A 21,366-nucleotide genomic window follows, 5' to 3' on the forward strand; every position below is an offset into this window, starting at 1 on the left:
GTGCCTTGTAAAAGTATTCAGCCCCCAACCCTTTGTTCACATCTACAACCAGGGATTTTGATCAGTTTAACTGAGAATCTTTATTTGTGAATCACATGCTTCTTTTTCACAGTAGAGCCCAAAAAACAGGGAAAAATTGTTAAGCATAAAAAACTAAAAATTCAGAAATGGAAGTGTCAGCAGTTCAAAAGAATTCATCCCCATTTGCTCAGTACTTAGTTGAACCATCTCTTGCAGCTATTTCAGCCAGTAGACTTTTTGGATAAGTCTCTATTGGATTTCCACAATGTGATAGAGCAAGATTTGCCCATTCCTCCTTGCAAAATTGCTCAAGCTGTGCCAGGTTAGTTGGGGAGCAGCAGTGGACAGCAATCTTGAGGTCTTGCCAAGATGTTCAATCGGGTTTAAGATCAGGACTCTGACTGGGCCACTCAAGGACATCAATTTTCTTCATTTAAAGCCACTCCGTGGTTGCTCTGGCTGCTCTGCTGTCTTTCCCGCCAGTGTCCCTTTCCAGTCAACTTTGGCCAGTTCCTCTCTCATGCCACTGTAATTTCCTTTACTCCACTTAAACACCGACATATCAGATTTCAGCTTCTCTTTTTCAAATTTCACAGTGAACTCAATCATGTTATGATCACTGCCTCCTAAGAGTTCCTTCACCTCAATCTCTCTAATCACCTCCGGTTCATTACACAATACCCAATCCAGTACAGCCGATCCCCTAGTGGGCTCAACAACAAGCTGTTCTAAAAAGTCATCTCGCAGACATTCTACAAATTCTCTCTCTTGAGATCCAGTGCTGACCTGATTTTCCCAATCTACTCGCATGTTAAAATCCCCCACAATTATCATAACACTGCCCTTCTGACAAGCCTTTCTATTTCCAGTTGTAATTTGTAGTCCACATCCCTGCAGCTGTTTGGAGACCTATAAATAACTGCCATCAGGGTCCTTTTACCCCTGCTATTTCTTAGCTCAACCCATAAAGATTCTGCACCTTCCGATCCTATATCACCTCTTTCTAATGATTTAATATCATGTCTTACCAATAAAGCCACGCCTCCCCCTCTGCCTACCTTCCTATCCTTCCGATACACCATGTATCCTTGGACGTTCAGCTCCCAGAGACATGCATCCTTTAGCCAGCTCTCAGTGATGGCCACAATATCATACCTGCCAATCTGTAGCTGTACAACAAGATCATCCATCTTATTCCTTATGCTGTGTGCATTTCAGTACAACACCTTAACACCAGTATTTGATACTTTTTGCTTTGATTTCACTGCAACTTTATTGCACTGCAACTCATCCCAATGGCTACAAATTTGCCCCATCACCTGCCTGTCTTTCCTGACATCTTTACTGCTCACTACCTTAGATTTATTTCTGTTTTCCCCTTCCTCCGCTCTATCATTCCGGTTCCCATCCCCCTGCCAAATTAGTTTAAACCCTCCCTGTTTTAACAGCTCTATTAAACTTTCCCGCCAGGATATTGGTCCCCTTCGGGTTCAGGTGTAACCTGTCCTTTTTGAACAGGTCATACTTCCCCCAGAAGAGATCCCAATTATCCAAGAATCTGAAGCCCTGCCCCCTACACCAGTCTTTCAGCCACGCATTCATCTGCCTGATCCGACTATTCTTGCCCTCACTAGCACGTGGCACAGGTAGCAATCCCGAGATTACTACCCTGGAGGTCCTGCTTCTCAGCTTCCTTCCTAACTCCTGGAAATCTCTTTTCAGGACCTCCTCCTTTGTCCTATCTATGTCATTGGTACCAACATGTACCAAGACAACTGGCTGCTCATCCTCCCCCTTTAGAATATTCAGGACCCGATCTGAGACATCCCGTACCCTGGCACCTGGGAGGCAACACACCATGCGGGTATCTCTGTCAGGCTCACAGAATCTCCTGTCTGTTCCCCTGACTATGGAATTCCCCTACGACTACCGCATTTCTCTTCTCCCTCCTTCTCTCCTGCACAACAGCGCCAGGCTCAGTGCCAGAAACCCGGTCAGAGAACAGTCAGGGGAACAGACAGGAGATTCTGTGGACATGAATGGGACACCAAAATGGCATGATGCCTCCCAGGTGCAGTTTGTGTCCACAGCACTTTGGAGGGGGAGGGAGAGCAGCTGGAGGTCTTTGTATATATTGGTACCAAAGACAGGAAAGAAAAGCAATGAGGTCCTGAAAAGACAATTTAGAGAGCTAGATAGAAAGCTGAGAAGCAGGACCTCCCGCGTAGTAAATTCCGGATTGCTGCCTGTGCCACGCGCCAGTGAGCGTAGAAACAGGATGATCTGGCAGGTTAATGTGTAGCTGAGAAGCTGGTGCAGGGGCAGGGCTTCAGGTTCTTAGGTCATTGCGATCTCTTCTGGGGGAAATATGACCTGTAACAAAAGTGACAGGTTGCACCTGAACCTGAGGGGGACCAATATTCTTGTGGGCAGGTTTGTTAGAGCTGTTGGGGAGGATTTAAACTAATTTGGCAGGGGTGAAAGGACTCAGGATAGGACGAATAGTGAAAAAGCAAAGATAGCGTGCAGTGAGACTATCAGGAAGGGCAGGCAGATGACAGGATAAATTGCCAGCAGGGCGAGTACCAATGTATTAGGGATGCAGAATCAAAAAGGGTAGCAAAATGCGATACTCAATGTTATATCTCAACACATGGAGTATAAGAAATAAGGTGGTTGATCTTGTTACACTATATAGATTGTCAGGTATGACGTTGTGGCCATCAGTAAAATGTACCTGAAGGATGGTTGTAGTTGGGAGCTGAATGTCCAAGGTTACACGTTGCATTGGAGGGTTCGGAAGGTGGACAGAGGGCGTGGCATGACTCTGCTGGCAAAGAATGGCATTAAATCAGTAGAAAGATGTGACATAGGATCGGAAGATGTTGAATCCTTGTGAGCTGAGTTAAGACACTGGGTAAAAGAACCCTGATGGCAGTTGTATACAAGTCTCCCAACAGTAGCTGGGAGGTGGACCACAGATTACAAAAGGAAATACAAAAGGCATGTCAAAGCGGCAATGTTACGATAGTCGTGGGAGATTTCAACAGGCAGATTGATTGGGAAAATCAGATTGATAATGGATCTCAAGAGAATGAGTTTGTTGAATGCCTACAAGATGGCTTTTAAGAGCAGTTAGTCATCGAGCCTACCAGGGATCAGCTATACTGGATTGGGTATCATGTAATGAACCAGAAGAGCTTTGGGAGCTTAAGGTAAAAGAACTCTTAGGAGCTAGTATTCACAGTATGATTGAGTTCAACTTGATAAGGAGAAATTTGATAAGGAGAAAGTAAAGTCTGACATAGCAGAATGTTAGCGGAGTAAAGGAAATTACAGTGTTATGAGAGAGGAGGTGGCCAAAATAAATAGGAAGGAGATGATAGCAGGGAGACAGCAGAGCAGCAATGGCTTGAGTTTCTGAATAAAATGTAAAATGGCTCGTCAAAGCGTCAGGAGTATATACTCTAATATAGGATTCATCAAGGCTGACATTGCTGTTTGGGTCCTAGCTATGACTGCCTTTTTGTTGGGTTTGTGGAACATTCTATGTTCCGTGCCTATTCTGGTATCTGTCCCCCACTTTTCCTTCGCTACATCGACGACTGCATTGGCGCTGCTTCCTGCACGCATGCAGAACTCGTTGACTTTATTAACTTTGCCTCCAACTTTCACCCTGCCCTCAAGTTTACCTGGTCCATTTCCGACACTTCCCTCCCCTTTCTAGATCTTTCTGTCTCTGTCTCTGGAGACAGCTTATCCACTGATGTCTACTATAAGCCTACTGACTCTCACAGCTATCTGGACTATTCCTCTTCTCACCCTGTCTCTTGCAAAAACGCCATCCCCTTCTCGCAATTCCTCCGTCTCCGCCGCATCTGCTCTCAGGATGAGGCTTTTCATTCTAGGACAAGGGAGATGTCTTCATTTTTTAAAGAAAGGGGCTTCCCTTCCTCCACTATCAACTCTGCTCTTAAACGCATCTCCCCCATTTCACATACATCTGCTCTCACTCCATCCTCCCACCACCCCACTAGGAATAGGGTTCCCCTGATCCTCACCTACCACCCCACCAGCCTCCGGGTCCAACATATTATTCTCCGTAACTTCCGCCACCTCCAACGGGATCCCACCACTAAGCACATCTTTCCCTCCCCCCCTCTCTCTGCATTCCGCAGGGATCGCTCCCTACACAACTCCCTTGTCCATTCGTCCCCCCCATCCCTCCCCACTGATCTCCCTCCTGGCACTTATCCATGTAAGCAGAACAAGTGCTACACATGCCCTTACACTTCCTCCCTTACCACCATTCAGGGCCCCAAACAGTCCTTCCAGGTGAGGCAACACTTCACCTGTGAGTCGACTGGGGTGATATACTGCATCCGGTGCTCCCGATGTGGCCTTTTATATATTGGCGAGACCCGACGCAGACTGGGAGACCGCCTTGCTGAACATCTACACTCTGTCCGCCAGAGAAAGCAGGATCTCCCAGTGGCCACACATTTTAATTCCACATCCCATTCCCATTCTGACATGTCTATCCATGGCCTCCTCTACTGTAAAGATGAAGCCACACTCAGGTTGGAGGAACAACACCTTATATTCCGTCTGGGTAGCCTCCAACCAGATGGCATGAACATCGACTTCTCTAACTTCCGCTAGGCCCCACCTCCCCCTCGTACCCCATCTGTTACTTATTTTTATGCACACATTCTTTCTCTCACTCTCCTTTTTCTCCCTCTGTCCCTCTGAATATACCTCTTGCCCATCCTCTGGGTCCCCCCCCCGTCTTTCTTCCCAGACCTCCTGTCCCATGATCCTCTCGTATCCCCTTTTGCCAATCACCTGTCCAGCTCTTGGCTCCATCCCTCCCCCTCCTGTCTTCTCCTATCATTTTGGATCTCCCCCTCCCCCTCCAACTTTCAAATTCCTTACTCACTCTTCCTTCAGTTAGTTCTGAGGAAGGTTCTCAGCCTGAAACGTCGACTGCACCTCTTCCTACAGATGCTGCCTGGCCAGCTGCATTCACCAGCAACTTTGATGTGTGTTGCTTGAATTTCCAGCATCTGCAGAATTCCTGTTGTTTGCGTTTAAATTCACCACTGCGAAGCCTCTTCCGGTGATGCCTACACCGAAGAAGTTTAGATCCTCTCTTCAACGGGAGTTCAGTGAAACCATCTCTCACTGCTCCCCATCTGTAATTTCTTCGGCTCTTCAACTTTTCGACCACACTTTGACTCAGACTCGCTATCACAGCCATATATCCTTTCTTGGAACGTGCCTCCGTCGCCAACTTACTCCAGTTGGCTTTAGGATTCGTTTCCAAGCCTCTCAATTTGGACCTTCTGAGGATCCCAGGTACTCACATTTTATTGACTCTGCCTCTCGCCGCTTCTCCCGTCAAGCTCTGAAGGCGACTCTGTCCGCCATGAGGAGGTACTTGGTGTCCTTATCCCAGACCCTTCCACACCTTCGGGACACTTTCTTTGCCATCTGTAATGGTCCTACCCATTATTTCATCCTCCGTCGGATTCACGCCTGCAATCGCCGTTTTTTTGACTTTGTCATGTTAGGCAAAGATTGCAAGATCCTACATCTACGGACTCCAGAGCCTGCCGGCCCTGACACTAGCAGGCATGAACTTCAGATTGCGGCCCCTGCCACTGATCTCGGCGGCTCCAACACCTCAGGACATATTCAGGGCCCGGACTCCAGCAACAACCATGGACACCTTCACAGCGATCGCGCAACCACCAACTGCGACTCCAGGCCGGGTCTTTATGTGCTGCTATTGCGACTCCCGTCTCCCCTTCCCCCACCAATACCCTGCAATCCCGTCTCCTTCAGATCCCACCGTCAGCTCCTGGGTCCTCAGAGGCTCCATCTTCCTCTCACCCCAACCCTCCCCTCTCCATTGACACCCCCAGCCTCCCCCCTCCCCCCTCTGATCCCAGCTCTCAAGATTCCAGCCTTGAGCTCCAGGCCGGGTCTTTATGTGCGCATGTTGTGACTCCCGTCTCCCCTTCCCCCACCACCACTCCGCAGCCCCGTCTTCCTCAGATCCCACCGTCAACTCCTGGGCCCTCGGAGGCTCCATCTTCCTCTCACCCCAACCCTCCCCTCTCCATTGACACCCCCAGCCTTCCCCCTCCCCCCTCTGATTCCAGCTCTCATCCGTGCCGGGTCTTTACCATCCCTTCCGACCTTCAACTGTCGGAGGCAGAACGCTCTGTTCTCAGTAAGGGCCTCACGTTTGTCCCCCTTCGCCCACACCTCAGCGAGTTCCCTGTTCGCCACGATGCGGAACTTTTCTTCCGCCGTCTCCGTCTCCGAGCCTACTTCTTCGGCAAGGACTCTTCCACCCCCACTGATGACCCCTTCTCCCGTCTTCAACCCTCCTCTTCTTCATGGACACCCCGCTCTGGTCTTCTGCCTGCTCTGGATCTCTTTATCGCTAATTGCCGACGGGACATCAACCATCTCGACTTCACCGCACCTTGTCCCCATTCCAACCTCACTCCTTCCGAACGCTCTGCTCTCCACTTCCTCCGCACTAATCCTAACCTTATTATTAAACCCGCCGATAAGGGGGGTGCTGTTGTAGTCTGGTGTACTGACCTCTACCTTGCCGAGGCACAGCGACAACTCACGGATACCTCCTCTTATTTACTCCTCAATCGTGACCCCACTAAGGAGCACCAGGCCATTGTCTCCCACACCATCACCGACTTTATCCGCTCAGGGGATCTCCCATCCACTGCTACCAACCTTATAGTTCCCACACCCCGCACTTCCCGTTTCTACCTCCTACCCAAGATCCACAAGCCTGCCTGTCCTGGCCAACCTATTGTCTCAGCTTGCTCCTGCCCCACCGAACTCATTTCTGCATACCTCGACACGGTTTTATCACCCCTTGTTCAGTCCCTTCCAACCTATGTTCGTGACACTTCTCACGCTCTTAAACTTTTCGATGATTTTAAGTTCCCTGGCCCTCACCGCTTTATTTTCACCATGGATGTCCAGTCCTTATATACTTCCATCTCCCATCAGGAAGGTCTTAAAGCTCTACGCTTCTTTTTGGATTCCACACCTAATCAGTTCCCCTCTACCACCACTCTGCTCCATCTAGCGGAATTAGTCCTTACTCTTAATAATTTCTCCTTTGACTCCTCCCACTTCCTCCAAACTAAAGGTGTAGCTATGGGCACCCGTATGGGTCCAAGCTATGCGTGCCTTTTCGTTGGGTTTGTGGAACAATCTATGTTCCGTGCCTATTCTGGTATCTGTCCCCTACTTTTCCTTCGCTACATCGACGACTGCATTGGCGCTGCTTCCTGCACGCATGCAGGACTCGTTGACTTTATTAACTTTGCCTCCAACTTTCACCCTGCCCTCAAGTTTACCTGGTCCATTTCCGACACTTCCCTCCCCTTTCTAGATCTTTCTGTCTCTGTCTCTGGAGACAGCTTATCCACTGATGTCTACTATAAGCCTACTGACTCTCACAGCTATCTGGACTATTCCTCTTCTCACCCTGTCTCTTGCAAAAACGCCATCCCCTTCTCACAATTCCTCTGTCTCCACCGCATCTGCTCTCAGGATGAGGCTTTTCATTCTAGGACGAGGGAGATGTATTCATTTTTTAAAGAAAGGGGCTTCCCTTCCTCCACTATCAACTCTGCTCTTAAACGCATCTCCCCCATTTCACGTACATCTGCTCTCACTCCATCCTCCCACCACCCCACTAGGAATAGGGTTCCCCTGATCCTCACCTACCACCCCACCAGCCTCCGGGTCCAACATATTATTCTCCGTAACTTCCGCCACCTCCAACGGGATCCCACCACTAAGCACATCTTTCTCTCCCCCCCTCTCTCTGCATTCCGCAGGGATCGCTCCCTACACAACTCCCTTGTCCATTCGTCCCCCCCATCCCTCCCCACTGATCTCCCTCCTGGCACTTATCCGTGTAAGCGGAACAAGTGCTACACATGCCCTTACACTTCCTCCCTTACCACCATTCAGGGCCCCAAACAGTCCTTCCAGGTGAGGCAACACTTCACCTGTGAGTCGACTGGGGTGATATACTGCGTCCGGTGCTCCCGATGTGGCCTTTTATATATTGGCGAGACCCGACGCAGACTGGGAGACCGCTTTGCTGAACATCTACGCTCTGTCCGCCAGAGAAAGCAGGATCTCCCAGTGGCCACACATTTTAATTCCACATCCCATTCCCATTCTGACATGTCTATCCACGGCCTCCTCTACTGTAAAGATGAAGCCACACTCAGGTTGGAGGAACAACACCTTATATTCCGTCTGGGTAGCCTCCAACCTGATGGCATGAACATCGACTTCTCTAACTTCCGCTAGGCCCCACCTCCCCCTCGTACCCCATCTGTTACTTATTTTTATGTACACATTCTTTCTCTCACTCTCCTTTTTCTCCCTCTGTCCCTCTGAATATACCTCTTGCCCATCCTCTGGGTCCCCCCCCCTTGTCTTTCTTCCCGGACCTCCTGTCCCATGATCCTCTCGTATCCCCTTTTGCCAATCACCTGTCCAGCTCTTGGCTCCATCCCTCCCCCTCCTCCTATCATTTTGGATCTCCCCCTCCCCCTCCAACTTTCAAATCCCTTACTCACTCTTCCTTCAGTTAGTCCTGACGAAGGGTCTCGGCCTGAAACGTCGACTGCACCTCTTCCTACAGATGCTGCCTGGCCTGCTGCGTTCACCAGCAACTTTGATGTGTGTTGCTGACATTGCTGTTTGTAGTATTCCGGCATCTGATCAACAGTCAATACTTATTAGTTTGCTTCCTAAGGAAACAGTAGTTCTCTGTGTAAGCTTTAAAATTTTACTTAAATTCTAGTCAATAACCTAGATTAATCACAAATCTGTCATGTGAACATAGTCTTCTATTTTCTTTCCACAGATCACCTACACCTCACTCTTTGCAGACAAACAGTAAACAGAGTTTTTGAAGCTTTGTTCATGTATTTTAAGGGCAAGTCTCACTGATTGATGAAGAAATTGATATTGTACTTGCCTAATCCACATTTTGATTCCACAGATACCGCACCCTGTGTACAAAACAAACTTGACAGACAAAAAAAACTGCCGGAAGTTCTTCAAGAATGTTTCCCTTCTCAGCTTAAACCTATAGTCACAAACACGAGGAAATCTGCAGATGCTGGAATTTCAAGCAACACACATAAAAGTTGCTGCTGAACGCAGCAGGCCAGGCAGCATCTCTAGAACAGCGTCGACTGTACCTCTTCCTCGAGATGCTGCCTGGCCTGCTGCGTTCACCAGCAACTTTTATGTGTGTTGCTTAAACCTATAGTCACTAGTTCTTGATTTGCCATCTCTGGCAATTCACCCTATCGAAGCACCTCATTGTGTTATCCACCCCTATTAGATAACCTCTCAAGTCTCCTATGCTCAAAGGAATAATATCCTAGCCTGGCTAATCTCTCCTTATAACCTGGACTGGAGCAGGATATCCAGCCAACAGACCAAAATCGATAAAGTCTGGTAGCTCCCCTAGAGTTAGCAGCTTGTTGGCGGGTTCCAGAGTCAGACTTCCATGCAGGCAGAAGGAACAAGGTCCAATAATGCCTGGGTTTGCACATCTGTGAGACCAGAATTCGTGACCTAGTGTTTGGGATCCCATCATCAGCAAGTCCAGAGGTCAAGGCCTGGTGCTCACTGACCTGCAGAGGATCAAAGCTGAAGTCTGGAAGTTGAAGCTCATTGGTTGGAGCCCCAGGTCTGAGAATCTCTGCGAGTCTCCTTGAGTTAAAAGGCCCAATGTCTGCATTAACCCATCTGAATTAGGGTCTGTGTCTACCGGTGGCTTGAGGCCAAAGAATATGGATGTCTTGGGGTTAGAGGACCGTGTATGTGATTGGGTGGGGGTGGGGGGGGCTTGTTTTGCTGTTGTTGTGTCTTGTTCTGCTGAGCATTGTGGGCATTCTATTTTGGTGCCAGAATGTGTCGCAATACTTATGGGCTGATCCAGCACATCATTCGTTGTGTTGGTGATTAATGCACACAATGCATTCCACTGCATGCTTTGACATGAATGTGACAAGTAAACTTAAATGCTTCTATACTGAATGAGCTCAAGGCTCCCGTATGGGCCTCCCTAGAATCACCAATGACCTCGCACAGCATCAAACAGTAACAAGCCCATTTTCACCCAACCATTATTTGTCAATTTCCTGCCTCTATCTCACAAAGATAAATATTCATCACAGCATGACAATTCACTGCATCCATTGACACTTGCAAACAGGTCAACAATCAGCTCCCTGCTGTGCACTTTCCTGCAGAAATTTTCTGCCTTCTCTGTTCACTCTGAACTAGCCCTCACTAGCTGAGACTTCATTCTGTGTGCCACCTCTCTCAACAGCAAGTTGCACCATTCCACCTGCACCTGCAACATTTTTACCCAAATCTCAACTTGCTCCAACCTTCATGAAAACCCTTTCTTACAAACGCTCCAATCTCATCCCATGTTTCTCCAGCCCTGAAACTACCCAGCTGTTTATTCTCTCTGACTGCAGACTCCAATTTTATCCACTTCCCATCCGTTTTCTTGCTTCCCATATTCATCTCCCCTGAAATAAAGATTTTCATTTCAACCCAAACTCTACTGGTCAGGATACTTTTGCAGTTACATGTACTTAATTTCTCAAACATATGCCTACTCATTGATGCTCTTGCACTCAGCTAAACCTTTACAATTTCATGTTCTGCTCACTCTTCTTCACTCCTGAGTCAAAGGAATACAGACTCCATTGTGTCGGGCACACAAGTGGTTTGGTCACCTATTGCATCTAACTTGACCAAGTACCAATGATATACATTCTCCTCTCCCAAAACTAACCATTAACCCTGAATAATAAATATTTAGATCCACTACTAGCTATAATCATTCTTCTCATCACCTCCAGCAAGATTGTACTTTGCCATCAAGATTGTGATCATTAATTCAGGTGCTTTCACATGTTCTTAAATAAAACGAGTGCAGAAAAAATTTACAAAGGTGTCAGGACTTGAGAGACTAAGCTATTGGGAGAGGTTGGGCAGTCCAGGATTTTATTCCTTAGAGCACAGGAGACTGAGTGGTGATCCAACAAAGGTGTTTAAATTCATGAGAGGCACAGATAGGGTGAATGCACTCAATCTTTTCCCCCCAGGTAGGGAAATCAAGCATCCTATAATGCTTACATCACTAAGACATTACAGCCTCCATCCCAATTCTGACTTTCAGCCTTACTTCTGCCTTCCTGCTCTGGAAATTCTTGTCCATCTATTCCAGATTTGACTATTATAAATGATTTACCAGCCAGCCACCTATTCTCTCCACTGCCAAAGCTCAGGCCCATTTCCTATTAATAATTCCTGGCCACCCAGCAACCCTGATGTCCTTGATAAAGAAGCCTTTGTTCATAATCAAGTACATCAGTGTGTATATTTGAAGTTCTTGCCCTTGCATTTGAAATAGAATGTCCCATCCTTTACCAAACCTAATGTCCTCTCCACCCCTGTTCTAAATCCTGTTAAAAACTGCACTGTCGGCCTCAAACAAAAAAAAAATACTTTGGTATAGCTTTCTTCTGGACTTTCATCCTTCCTGCTATCAGCTACAAGTCTTCAAATATCTCAACCTCATGCTCTAAGATTCTAGCATTAAACCTTTTCAGTTCAACACCTATGATGGTGGATAAACAGTGACAGGAGACCTGTGTGGGAGAATTTTTAAAAAGTGGGGGGAACTTCCGGTGAGGTACGAAGCAAGATGGCAGCACAGCACTGAGCGCTGACATACAACCCTCCTTTTTCAAGTTCTTCAGGGCTCATAGATGGTCTTAATACAAGGTTGAGTTGGAGAAAGATCTAACTAAAGACATGGCTTCAAAAAAAAAGAACCAAATTCAACCAGGAAACAATATACCATCAGACAACACCAAGCTAGCAATTCATCTGAAGAAATAGCTATGCTAATTAAGCAAACAATGGCAACAGAGATGGAATTGCTGCAAGAAACGGTAGCCCACATGCTAAAGGAGTTACTGGAAAAGGCTCTCGACCCCATACAGAAGCATATGGCAGAGAATGGCAACATTATACGATCGTTAAAGGAGCAAGCAGACATTCACGCTAAAAAATTTAACACTGTCTTCAATAAAATAGACAACATTCAGGTTTGCTTACGCAAGAATGAGGAAGTTACTAACTCCTGTCTTGTGGAGGTGTCTAAGATATGGAAGAAGCTAAACGACTTGGAGGACAGATCCAGGAGAAACAATGTGTGGCTGGTCAACTTACCGACAGGTGCTGAGGGCGACGATCCAAGAGGTTACCTCCAGAAGATGCCACCTAATTGGATTCCAGCGCTCAAGAATTCCCACAGCACTCCATTGGAGATCGATAGAGCACATAGGATCTTTTCCAACAACACCTCAAGACCGCGGACCATGATTTTTAAGCTTCTACAGTACACTGACCTGCAGGCTATCCTGGAGGGTGCGAGGAAAGTCAAACCTACTCTCCCTGATGGCACCCAGCTACAGTTCTTCGCCAACTACAGCCCCAGCACAATGCAGGAACGGCAGGGATACAAGGAGATCCGCGCTAAGCTTCGACAGAAGGGGATCGACTCGTTCCTCATATACCCGGCGATTTTGAAAATGAATATCAAGGGCATGAAGATGTCGTTTAACTCGGCAGAGGAAGCGAAAGAAGCTCTGAATTCGTCAGTGCTGGGAGAAATGGAAGAAGACCCTGGGCAAAGTCCACACGCCCCTCGGGAGGAGATGGAACAGCATTAAGAACTCGGACCAGTCTGTATGCGCAATCTAACAGGCACAGGCAAGTTAACATTCTAGGTGTGAAGTTTTCTGGTTATTCTTTTATTGGAAAGTCATTCGTTGCACCTTTGTATTTAGTTAATTACGGAGCCAATTTGTTTCTGGCTATTGCAGGTCAGAGTTTTAAGGTAATATTCAATATACCCAAAAGTAATACTTCATCAAGAATGAAGCTGAAAAACAGCAGTATGTTCTGACCAACTGTAGAACGGTATGTCTCCAGTAGACTTGTTTACATTTCTGGGCACCAGATAAGATGGTCTATTGAAGCGACAGTTTCCTGCAAGATAGCCGTTGGGATCTTGATTATGTGCTATACTATATTTGAGACGGAAACGGTTTTACTTATATAGGTTAACCGGTTTGGCCAGGTTTCTTTATTCCTGTTTCTTTGATATGATTGTCTATGAGAACTGCTTTACCTTCCTAATTTCTTGGTGCTGGAAGGGGGTGTTGATGTCAGTGTTCAGTGTCTGACATTGCTAAGTGACACTCACAGATGTTACAAAGTAAAGGGTTGAATGGGAGGGAGGGTGGGAAGGGGGTAACTCAGGGCTCCACCACCAACTTACAACAACAGATCCAGGGGAAGATGAGCAACACAGATAAATTAGAAAATCTTACTATTGTATCATTTAATATTAGAGGATTAAACTCTCCCTACAAGTGTTCAAAGGTTTTAGGTTTCTTACACAGAAAGAAAATAGATATTGCGCTGTTACAGGAAACACATCTTAAACCAAATGACATTCCCAGGGTTCAAAACCGTTTTTATAAACCCGTTGTGGTATCAGCTGATGGTATTCGTACGAAAGGAGTTATGATAGTAATGAGACATAATATTAATGTATCAATTGAAAGGACGGGTGCCAACAATAAAGAACGTCTAGCTTTTTGCTGCACATCCATTCAGGGTAAAAAAAAAGTTGCATTCATTAGCCTCTATGCCCCAACTATATTTGAGGTTGAATTTTTTTCCCTCAATTATCTCACAATTACTGAAGTTAAGTGACTACCAACTATATGTTGGTTCGGACATGAACGCTTTGGTAAACATTAACCTCGATAAATCTTCCTCAACTATATCAAGCTCTCAAGAATCTGCTTCCAAAGCACTTAACCTTTTTCTAACAGATTTAAATTTAATGGATGTGTGGAGGGTGCATAATCCATCTGCTAAAGACTATACCTTCTTCTCCACAAGACGTAAAACTTTGTCTCGGATAGATTATATCCTTATATCCTCCGGTCTGCTGCCCTTAGTACACTCAATAGAATTTTTGCCCAGACATCTATCTGTTCACAACCCAGTCATATCTACTTTCAATTATGGCAAAATTAAAAATAAGGCTACTAGGTGGAGGTTTAACTCCACCCTTCTAAAAAAACGATGAATTTCTATCACAACTGAGAACAAAACTGACAGAATTTATAAATTTAAATAAAAAGTGTCTCAGATGTGACAGCGATTTGGGCCTCCATCAAGGGTTTCTTACGAAATAACGCTATATGGTTCAGTTCTCACCTACATAAAAGCCGGCTTCAAAAGATTTCCACCTTAGAAGAAGAACGTAAGGTTTTGGAAAATGATCTCAAAAGGATATACACCATAACAAAAGAAAACGAGTTCAAAACAAAACAAGCAGAATTAAATGATTTATTAAGAAGCAAGGCAGAATATATGATCCATATAACCAAACATAAGTGTTACGCAGAAGGTAGCAGACCGAGCCATCTTTTAGCTCTAATGCTCAAACAACAGGAAACTAAAAGGTCTATACCAGCAATTAGATGTGCTAAACGTGGAGTAGTATTTTCAAAAGAGGAAATAAACGAGACATTCAAGAATTACTTTAAAGAATTGTATACAAGTGGCTCAGTTCCTTTTGAGAATGACTTCACAGATTTTTTTAGTGGATTAGTTGTCATTAGAGGACACCAAAACTCTAGACTTTCCTATTACACTGGATGAGCTACTCAAAGCAGTCAAAGCTACAAATAAGGGCCGTACGCCAAGTATAGATGGCATACCTGTGGAACTTTACCTAGCACTTTGGGATATTCTTGGACCAGTATGGTTAGAAACATTAAATTATGCTTTTGGAAACGGCGCTTTCCATAGAGATCTAAACACAGCCTGATCACAGTCATACCTAAGCCCGGGAAGGACCCCTTGGAGTGTGCCAATTACCGTCCAATCTCCTTGATAAATTCTTTTAGAACTCTCCCAAGATATGGCCATTCAAGGTGATCGAACACTTTTTCAGCATCTAGAAATAGCAGGCGGGATTTGATGTGTTGCACTCAGTACGCGTAAGAGCCGGCGACAGAGCCTACCAGCCCCGACTAGGAGTTGAGGGTGCCATTGTCTACCTGCTGAACTGTGTCTACGCCCACCTGGACAAGCCAGCGAGCACTGTGAGGGTCATGTTTTTTGACTTCTCCAGTGTGTTCAACACCATCCGCCCTGCTCTGCAGGGGGAGAAGCTGACAGCGATGCAGGTGGATGCTTCCCTGGTTCATGGATTCTTGATTACCTGACTGGCAGACCACAGTACGTGTGCTTGCAACACTGTGTGTCCAACAGAGTGATCAGCAGCACTGGGGCTCCACAGGGGACTGTCTTGTCTCCCTTTCTCTTCATCATTTACACCTCAGACTTCAACTACTGCACAGAGTCTTGTCATCTCCAGAAGTTTTCTGATGACTCTGCCATAGTTGGATGCATCAGCAAAGGAGATGAGGCTGAGTACAGGGCTACGGTAGGAAACTTTGTCACATGGTGTGAGCAGAATTATCTGCAGCTTAATGTGAAAAAGACTAAGGAGCTAGTGGTAGACCTGAGGAGAGTTAAGGTACCGGTGATCCCTGTTTCCATCCAGGGGGTCAGTGTGGACATGGTGGAGGATTACAAATAACTGGGGATACGAATTGACAATAAACTGGACTGGTCAAAGAACACTGAGGCTGTCTACAAGAAGGGTTAGAGCCGTCTCTATTTCCTGAGGAGACTGAGGTCCTTTAACATCTGCCGGACGATGCTGAGGATGTTCTACGAGTCTGTGGTGGCCAGTGCTATCATGTTTGCTGTTGTGTGCTGGGGCAGCAGGCTGAGAGTAGCAGACACCAACAGAATCAACAAACTCATTCGTAAGGCCAGTGATGTTGTGGGAATGGAACTGGACTCTCTCACGGTGGTGTCTGAAAAGAGGATGCTGTCTAAGTTGCATGCCATCTTGGTCAATGTCTCCCATCCACTACATAATGTACTGGGTGGGCACAGGAGTACATTCAGCCAGAGACTCATTCCACCGAGATGCAACACAGAGCGTCACAGGGTCATTCCTGCCTGTGGCCATCAAACTTTACAACTCCTCCCCTGGAGGGTCAGGCACCCTGAGCCGATAGGCTGGTCCTGGACTTATTTCATAATTTACTGGCATAATTTACATATTACTATTTAACTATTTATGGTTCTATTTCTATTTATTATTTATGGTGCAACTGTAACAAAAACCAGTTTCCCCCGGGATCAATAAAGTATGACTATGACTAAATGCCAACCTCAAGATATTTTCCAAAGTCTTAGCCAGTAGACTTGAGACAGTAGTTGGGAAAATAATTAGCCCAGATCAAACGGGCTTTATCAAGGGGCATCTCGCATCTGATAATATTTGCCGGCTTTTACACGTACTGAGTGCAACACATAAAATCCCGCCTGCCTGTCGCCTGCTATTTCTAGATGCTGAAAAAGTGTTCGATCGCCTTGAATGGCCATATCTTGGGAGAGTTCTAAAAGAATTTATGTCGGCGATAAATTTATCAATATGATTCAAACACTGTATGCTAATCCTTCACCCCGGGTATGTGTGGGAGGAGGTTTCTCAGAGTTATCTGACATAGGACGGGGCACGCGACAAGGGGACTCTTTGTCTCCTTTAATTTTTACTATATCTATTGAACCACTTGCACATTTAATTAGAAACTCTCCTCAGATCTCCCCTATTACAATAGGTACAACATCGCATTCAATATAACTTTACGCGGACAACACGCTAGTTTATATGGCAAATATTCAACAAACTCTCCCCTATGTTTTAAAAACACTGGAGCAATTTGGATTTCTTTCGGGATACAAAGTTAATTTGTTAAAATCAGCACTGATGCTGATTAATACGGATAAAAGTAAGGTGTCTCTTCTTCCCCAGATTAAAGTTACAAATGAAGTCCTCAACTTGGGTATTAAAGTTAATACTTCCCTATCAACTGTGGCTAAAACAAATTACTCTTTAATTCTGAAAAAAATAGAAGAAGATATTAATAGATGGAGACACCTGTTAGCATCAGTCCCAGCACGTATATCGGTCATTAAAATGAACATCTTACCCCGCATTAATTTTATCAGCTCAATGATCCCACTTGCACCTCCAGCAGGATAATGGCAAAAACTGGACTCCTTACTACGATACTATGTTTGGATGGTAAAAGACCCAATATAAAATGGTCAACTCTACAATTCAAAAAGCCAAATGGGGGATTGGCATGTCCAAATTTTAAATTGTATCACTGGACATTTGTATTAAAAAGTCTTAGCTATTGGATGGAGGAGGATAAAGTTTCATCCTGGAAAAATATAGAACAAGAGCTAATAGCACCAATAAGGTTGAAGGACTTTCTCCTTAAAGGTATGTCTACCAAAAAATCTGATTTGTATTATGGTCCAATTTTAACCCATATACTACAAGTGTTTAGAGCAGCAGAAAAATTCCTAAAATTTAAAAGCGTATGGTGCAAATTATCTCCATTATGGAACAATAATCGTTTTCTATCGGGGGGGGGGACCATTCATTAACAGAACTTGGGAGGATAAAGGTATTACTACTCTTCAAGATATTAATGGGGCAAGTACTATCCTTAGCTTTCAAGAACTGATATCTCGATATAATATTGATAAACATTCTCTTTTCTTCTACTTTCGAGTAAGATCAGCTTGTAAAGCCTACAGCATTCCCTGGGGGTCAGATTTAACAGACCATCCCATTTTAAGTTGGATACAGAGTGCTCCAGGACAGATAGTGTCATATATCTATGATAAATTAAACTTCCAGAATTGTATGCCCACATTGGGAATGAAAGCTTGGGATAGGGACATATCTGAATTGGGACAAGACTTAGATTGGGATGCGATTTGGGATAATGCTGCCGATGCTTCGAAAAACCCAAATCATCGGTATATACACTTGAAATTTTGTCATATAGCATATTTAACACCAAGAATTAGACATCAAATGGGACTGGTTCCTGACCCTTATTGCTCATTTTGCCCCCATGGAGCCATTGGCTCTTTTATACATGCTGTATGGGAATGTCCAGGGGATTTTGATTTGTGGGAGAAGGTTATCAGTACTCTTACAGAACTAACAGGGGTACAATTACCAATGGACCCCGCTGTACATCTTCTAAATGATGACTCCCACCTTTCCCTTATGGAAAAAACACGCAAAATCTGGCTGGCAGGCCTGACTGCCGCTAAGAAGATTGTAGTCCAGCATTGGAAACCTCCTCATGATATTTCAAATACTCACTGGCTTCAGAGCTTTTTAGATATTTCTTACCTGGAACTTTCATCAGCAAGAGTAAATGATGCACGACCAAACACAATCATAATGTGGATAAATTTGATATCGAACTTAAAAGATCTTTTGTTAAAATAGGAATGCTTTGTCTGTGTATGTACTACCATTCAGTTGATTGGTGGAGGGGAGAGGGCTGGGGAGAAAGAGGGGTGCAGGGGGGATGGTGATGAAGGTTGGGGGGTGGCTGGGTTAAACAGTCAAAATGTAACTGGCAACTGGTTGTATTGAATGTAATTTGTTGGTGTTGTAATAAAAAATTAATTATTAAAAAAAGTGGAAAAGCCTGTAATAATTCTACATAAAATACATCTTATATAGTTTGGCTAATTACTCAATCATTCAAAACTATCATATAAATACACATACACTGGAAAAAGTGTTTTCTGTAATGATAACAACATTTTCCATTTGTCATCTTGATAAACTGGCTTGAAACATTTTAAAGAATTTCTACAAAAAAAAACCCAGGACATGGGGCAGAAAGAACCAGACTAGTGAGTCTGCTCTTCCATTTGATCATTTTCCCTCTGAACCCCATTCTCCTGTCCTCCCCCGGTAACCTTTGACACCCTTGTTATAGCTGTCTGTGGCAATGAAATTCCATTGATTCACTTCGCTCTGACTAAAGAATTTCCACCTTATCTCTGTTCTAAAGGGATATCCTACCATCCTGAGCCTGTTCCCTCTGGTCCTACGCTCTCACACTACTACTGGAAACATCCTCTCCATATCCACTCTGTCCAGACCTTTCGATATTCTATAGGTTTCAATGAGACCCCACCCCCAAACTCACTCCCCCACTCTCATCTTCTCAACTCCAGTGAATATAGGCCGAGAGCCATCAAAAGCTCTTCATACATTAACCCTTTCGTTCCTAGAATAACTCTCATAAACCTCCTCTGGTCTCTCTCCAATGCCAGTGCATCCTTTGTTAGATATAGGGCTCAAAACTGCTCACAATATTCCAAATGTGGTCTAACCAATGCCTTCTAAGGTCTCAGCATTGCATCCTTGCTCAGACATTCTAGTCCTCTCCCATTCAATTAAAACATTGCTTTTGCCTTCTTTACTACCATCTCAATCTGCAAGTTAACCTTTAGGGAATCCAGCAGTGGGGCTCCCAAGTCCCTCTGTACCTCCGGTTTCTGAATTCACTCTCCATTTAATAATCTATGCCTTAATTCTTTCTACCAAAGTGCATGACCATACACTTCCAGCCCAGTATTCCACCTGCCACTTCTTTGCCCATTCTCCTAATATGTCCAAGTCCTTCTGCACACTCTGTTTCCTCAACACTATCTGCCCCTCCACCTATCTTTGTGTCATCCACAAACTTCACCGCAAAAGGCATTAATTCAGAAAACTTGCGGAAAGGCATCAATTCCACGTTTCCACATTTCCACAAACAGCAAATTATAAAAGACTACGTATTGAAAACTGTTGGCTAACATTCTGTGCCTCCAGTGTTGTTACCCTCGAAGTATTTGTTAACCACAAAGAACATCTTGATGAAAGGAATACACACATTTCCTTACGGGAAAGTAACCTAATCACCCAAATCTCATGACTCAGCCATCGAGCACTCCGCCTAGTCATTGTAAAAATATATAAGTTAGCTTCCTGGAAATAAACATGTTATTTAACTAATAAGTTTAACTCCGCACCAGACAAGTAAAGTATATTTAAAAAGTTTTGTTTTAAAGTCTGTGGAAGTGGGGACAAGAGAAGTCCTTGAATACACTACCTGGCGGATCACTGGAGTTATCCTCCTCAGATGAGTGCCCGACTCTCTGAGAGTGACAGCAAACAGCAAATTTCAAGCGTTTGCTGACTGCTATCCGATGCCCTGTCTCCGGGACCTCGTTGAACTCGGTGTTGGCTGCCGCACCTCCGTTGGGCTTTTCCATCAGATCCTCAGTCACACGCGGCTCAGCCCCGAGAGCCACAACCACAAAGTCCTGCTCCGGGTCGCAGTAAGCGCTCATTTTGAACCCTGCTCCTCATTCCCTGCTCAATATCGTTACTGAGCTCGGGCAAGAGTTACGTTCAAGGGCGGTGCTTACGAACAAAATGGCTTCTGATTGCATGGTGACCCTGAAGGCTGTAAACGGAAATTCACCAGCTGGTGCTTCAGAAGCTCCTAAAGTGAAACAATAGGACAGACTTTCGGGCTCGCACACCGCAATGTGCCCAGTTTCTTTCACCCTCATGTTGACTATTTTATGGGGCTGTTGACTGTAACTTGATATAGTAATAGCGTATCATTTGACTGAGTTATTTTTGCAACTGTAAACCACGCGTAGATGAAAACCACGAGTTTTTGCATAGATAACAGATCAGCTCGCGTGTTTTGTGCACTTTGTTCTTTATGCAACAACCTGTAATATTTTACAAGGTTTATTTTCTGCAATAAAAGCGATTGCTTTTACCTTTTTTAATAACCTTGGGCAGGTAAGACCTGAAGTTTAACACTTCAGAAATGGTTAAGATGTGTGTGCTACGACCAACAGCGAGAAAATAGGGAAGGCTTATTTCAGGGGACTTTAGCATAGCCTGAAAGAAGTGATTGAGCTGAACTCAATAGATTCTACAGATGCTAGAAATCTTGGGTAACGTAGGCAAAGATGTTGGAGGAATTCAGCAAGTCAGGCAGCACCTATGCAGGGGAATAAACAGTCAGCATTTTCTGCCAAGAGTTCATCAGGACTGGAGTGGAAGGGGGCAGAAGCCTGAATTTGGTGCCGGAATGTATGGCGATATTTGCGGGCGGCCCCAGCACACCCAATAGTGTGTTAGTTATTAATGCAAACAACACATTTCACTGCATG

General features: G+C 45.0%; 1 protein-coding gene across 1 annotated transcript in view; it reads right to left on the minus strand.

The window, feature by feature from the left end:
• Positions 1 to 20,711, minus strand: part of slc35g1 (solute carrier family 35 member G1) — a 47,501-nt gene extending 26,790 nt beyond the window's left edge. Inside the window, exon 1 of the mRNA XM_072239322.1 lies at positions 20,283 to 20,711. Within this exon, the coding sequence (XP_072095423.1) occupies positions 20,283 to 20,523 (241 nt within the window). The 5' untranslated portion in view covers positions 20,524 to 20,711. The remainder of the gene's footprint in view (positions 1 to 20,282) is intronic.
• Between the last annotated feature and the right edge of the window lie 655 nt (positions 20,712 to 21,366).

Source organism: Mobula birostris, chromosome 21 (genome assembly GCF_030028105.1).
Source record: "Mobula birostris isolate sMobBir1 chromosome 21, sMobBir1.hap1, whole genome shotgun sequence".
In the NCBI taxonomy this organism is placed as follows: Eukaryota; Metazoa; Chordata; class Chondrichthyes; order Myliobatiformes; family Myliobatidae; genus Mobula; species Mobula birostris.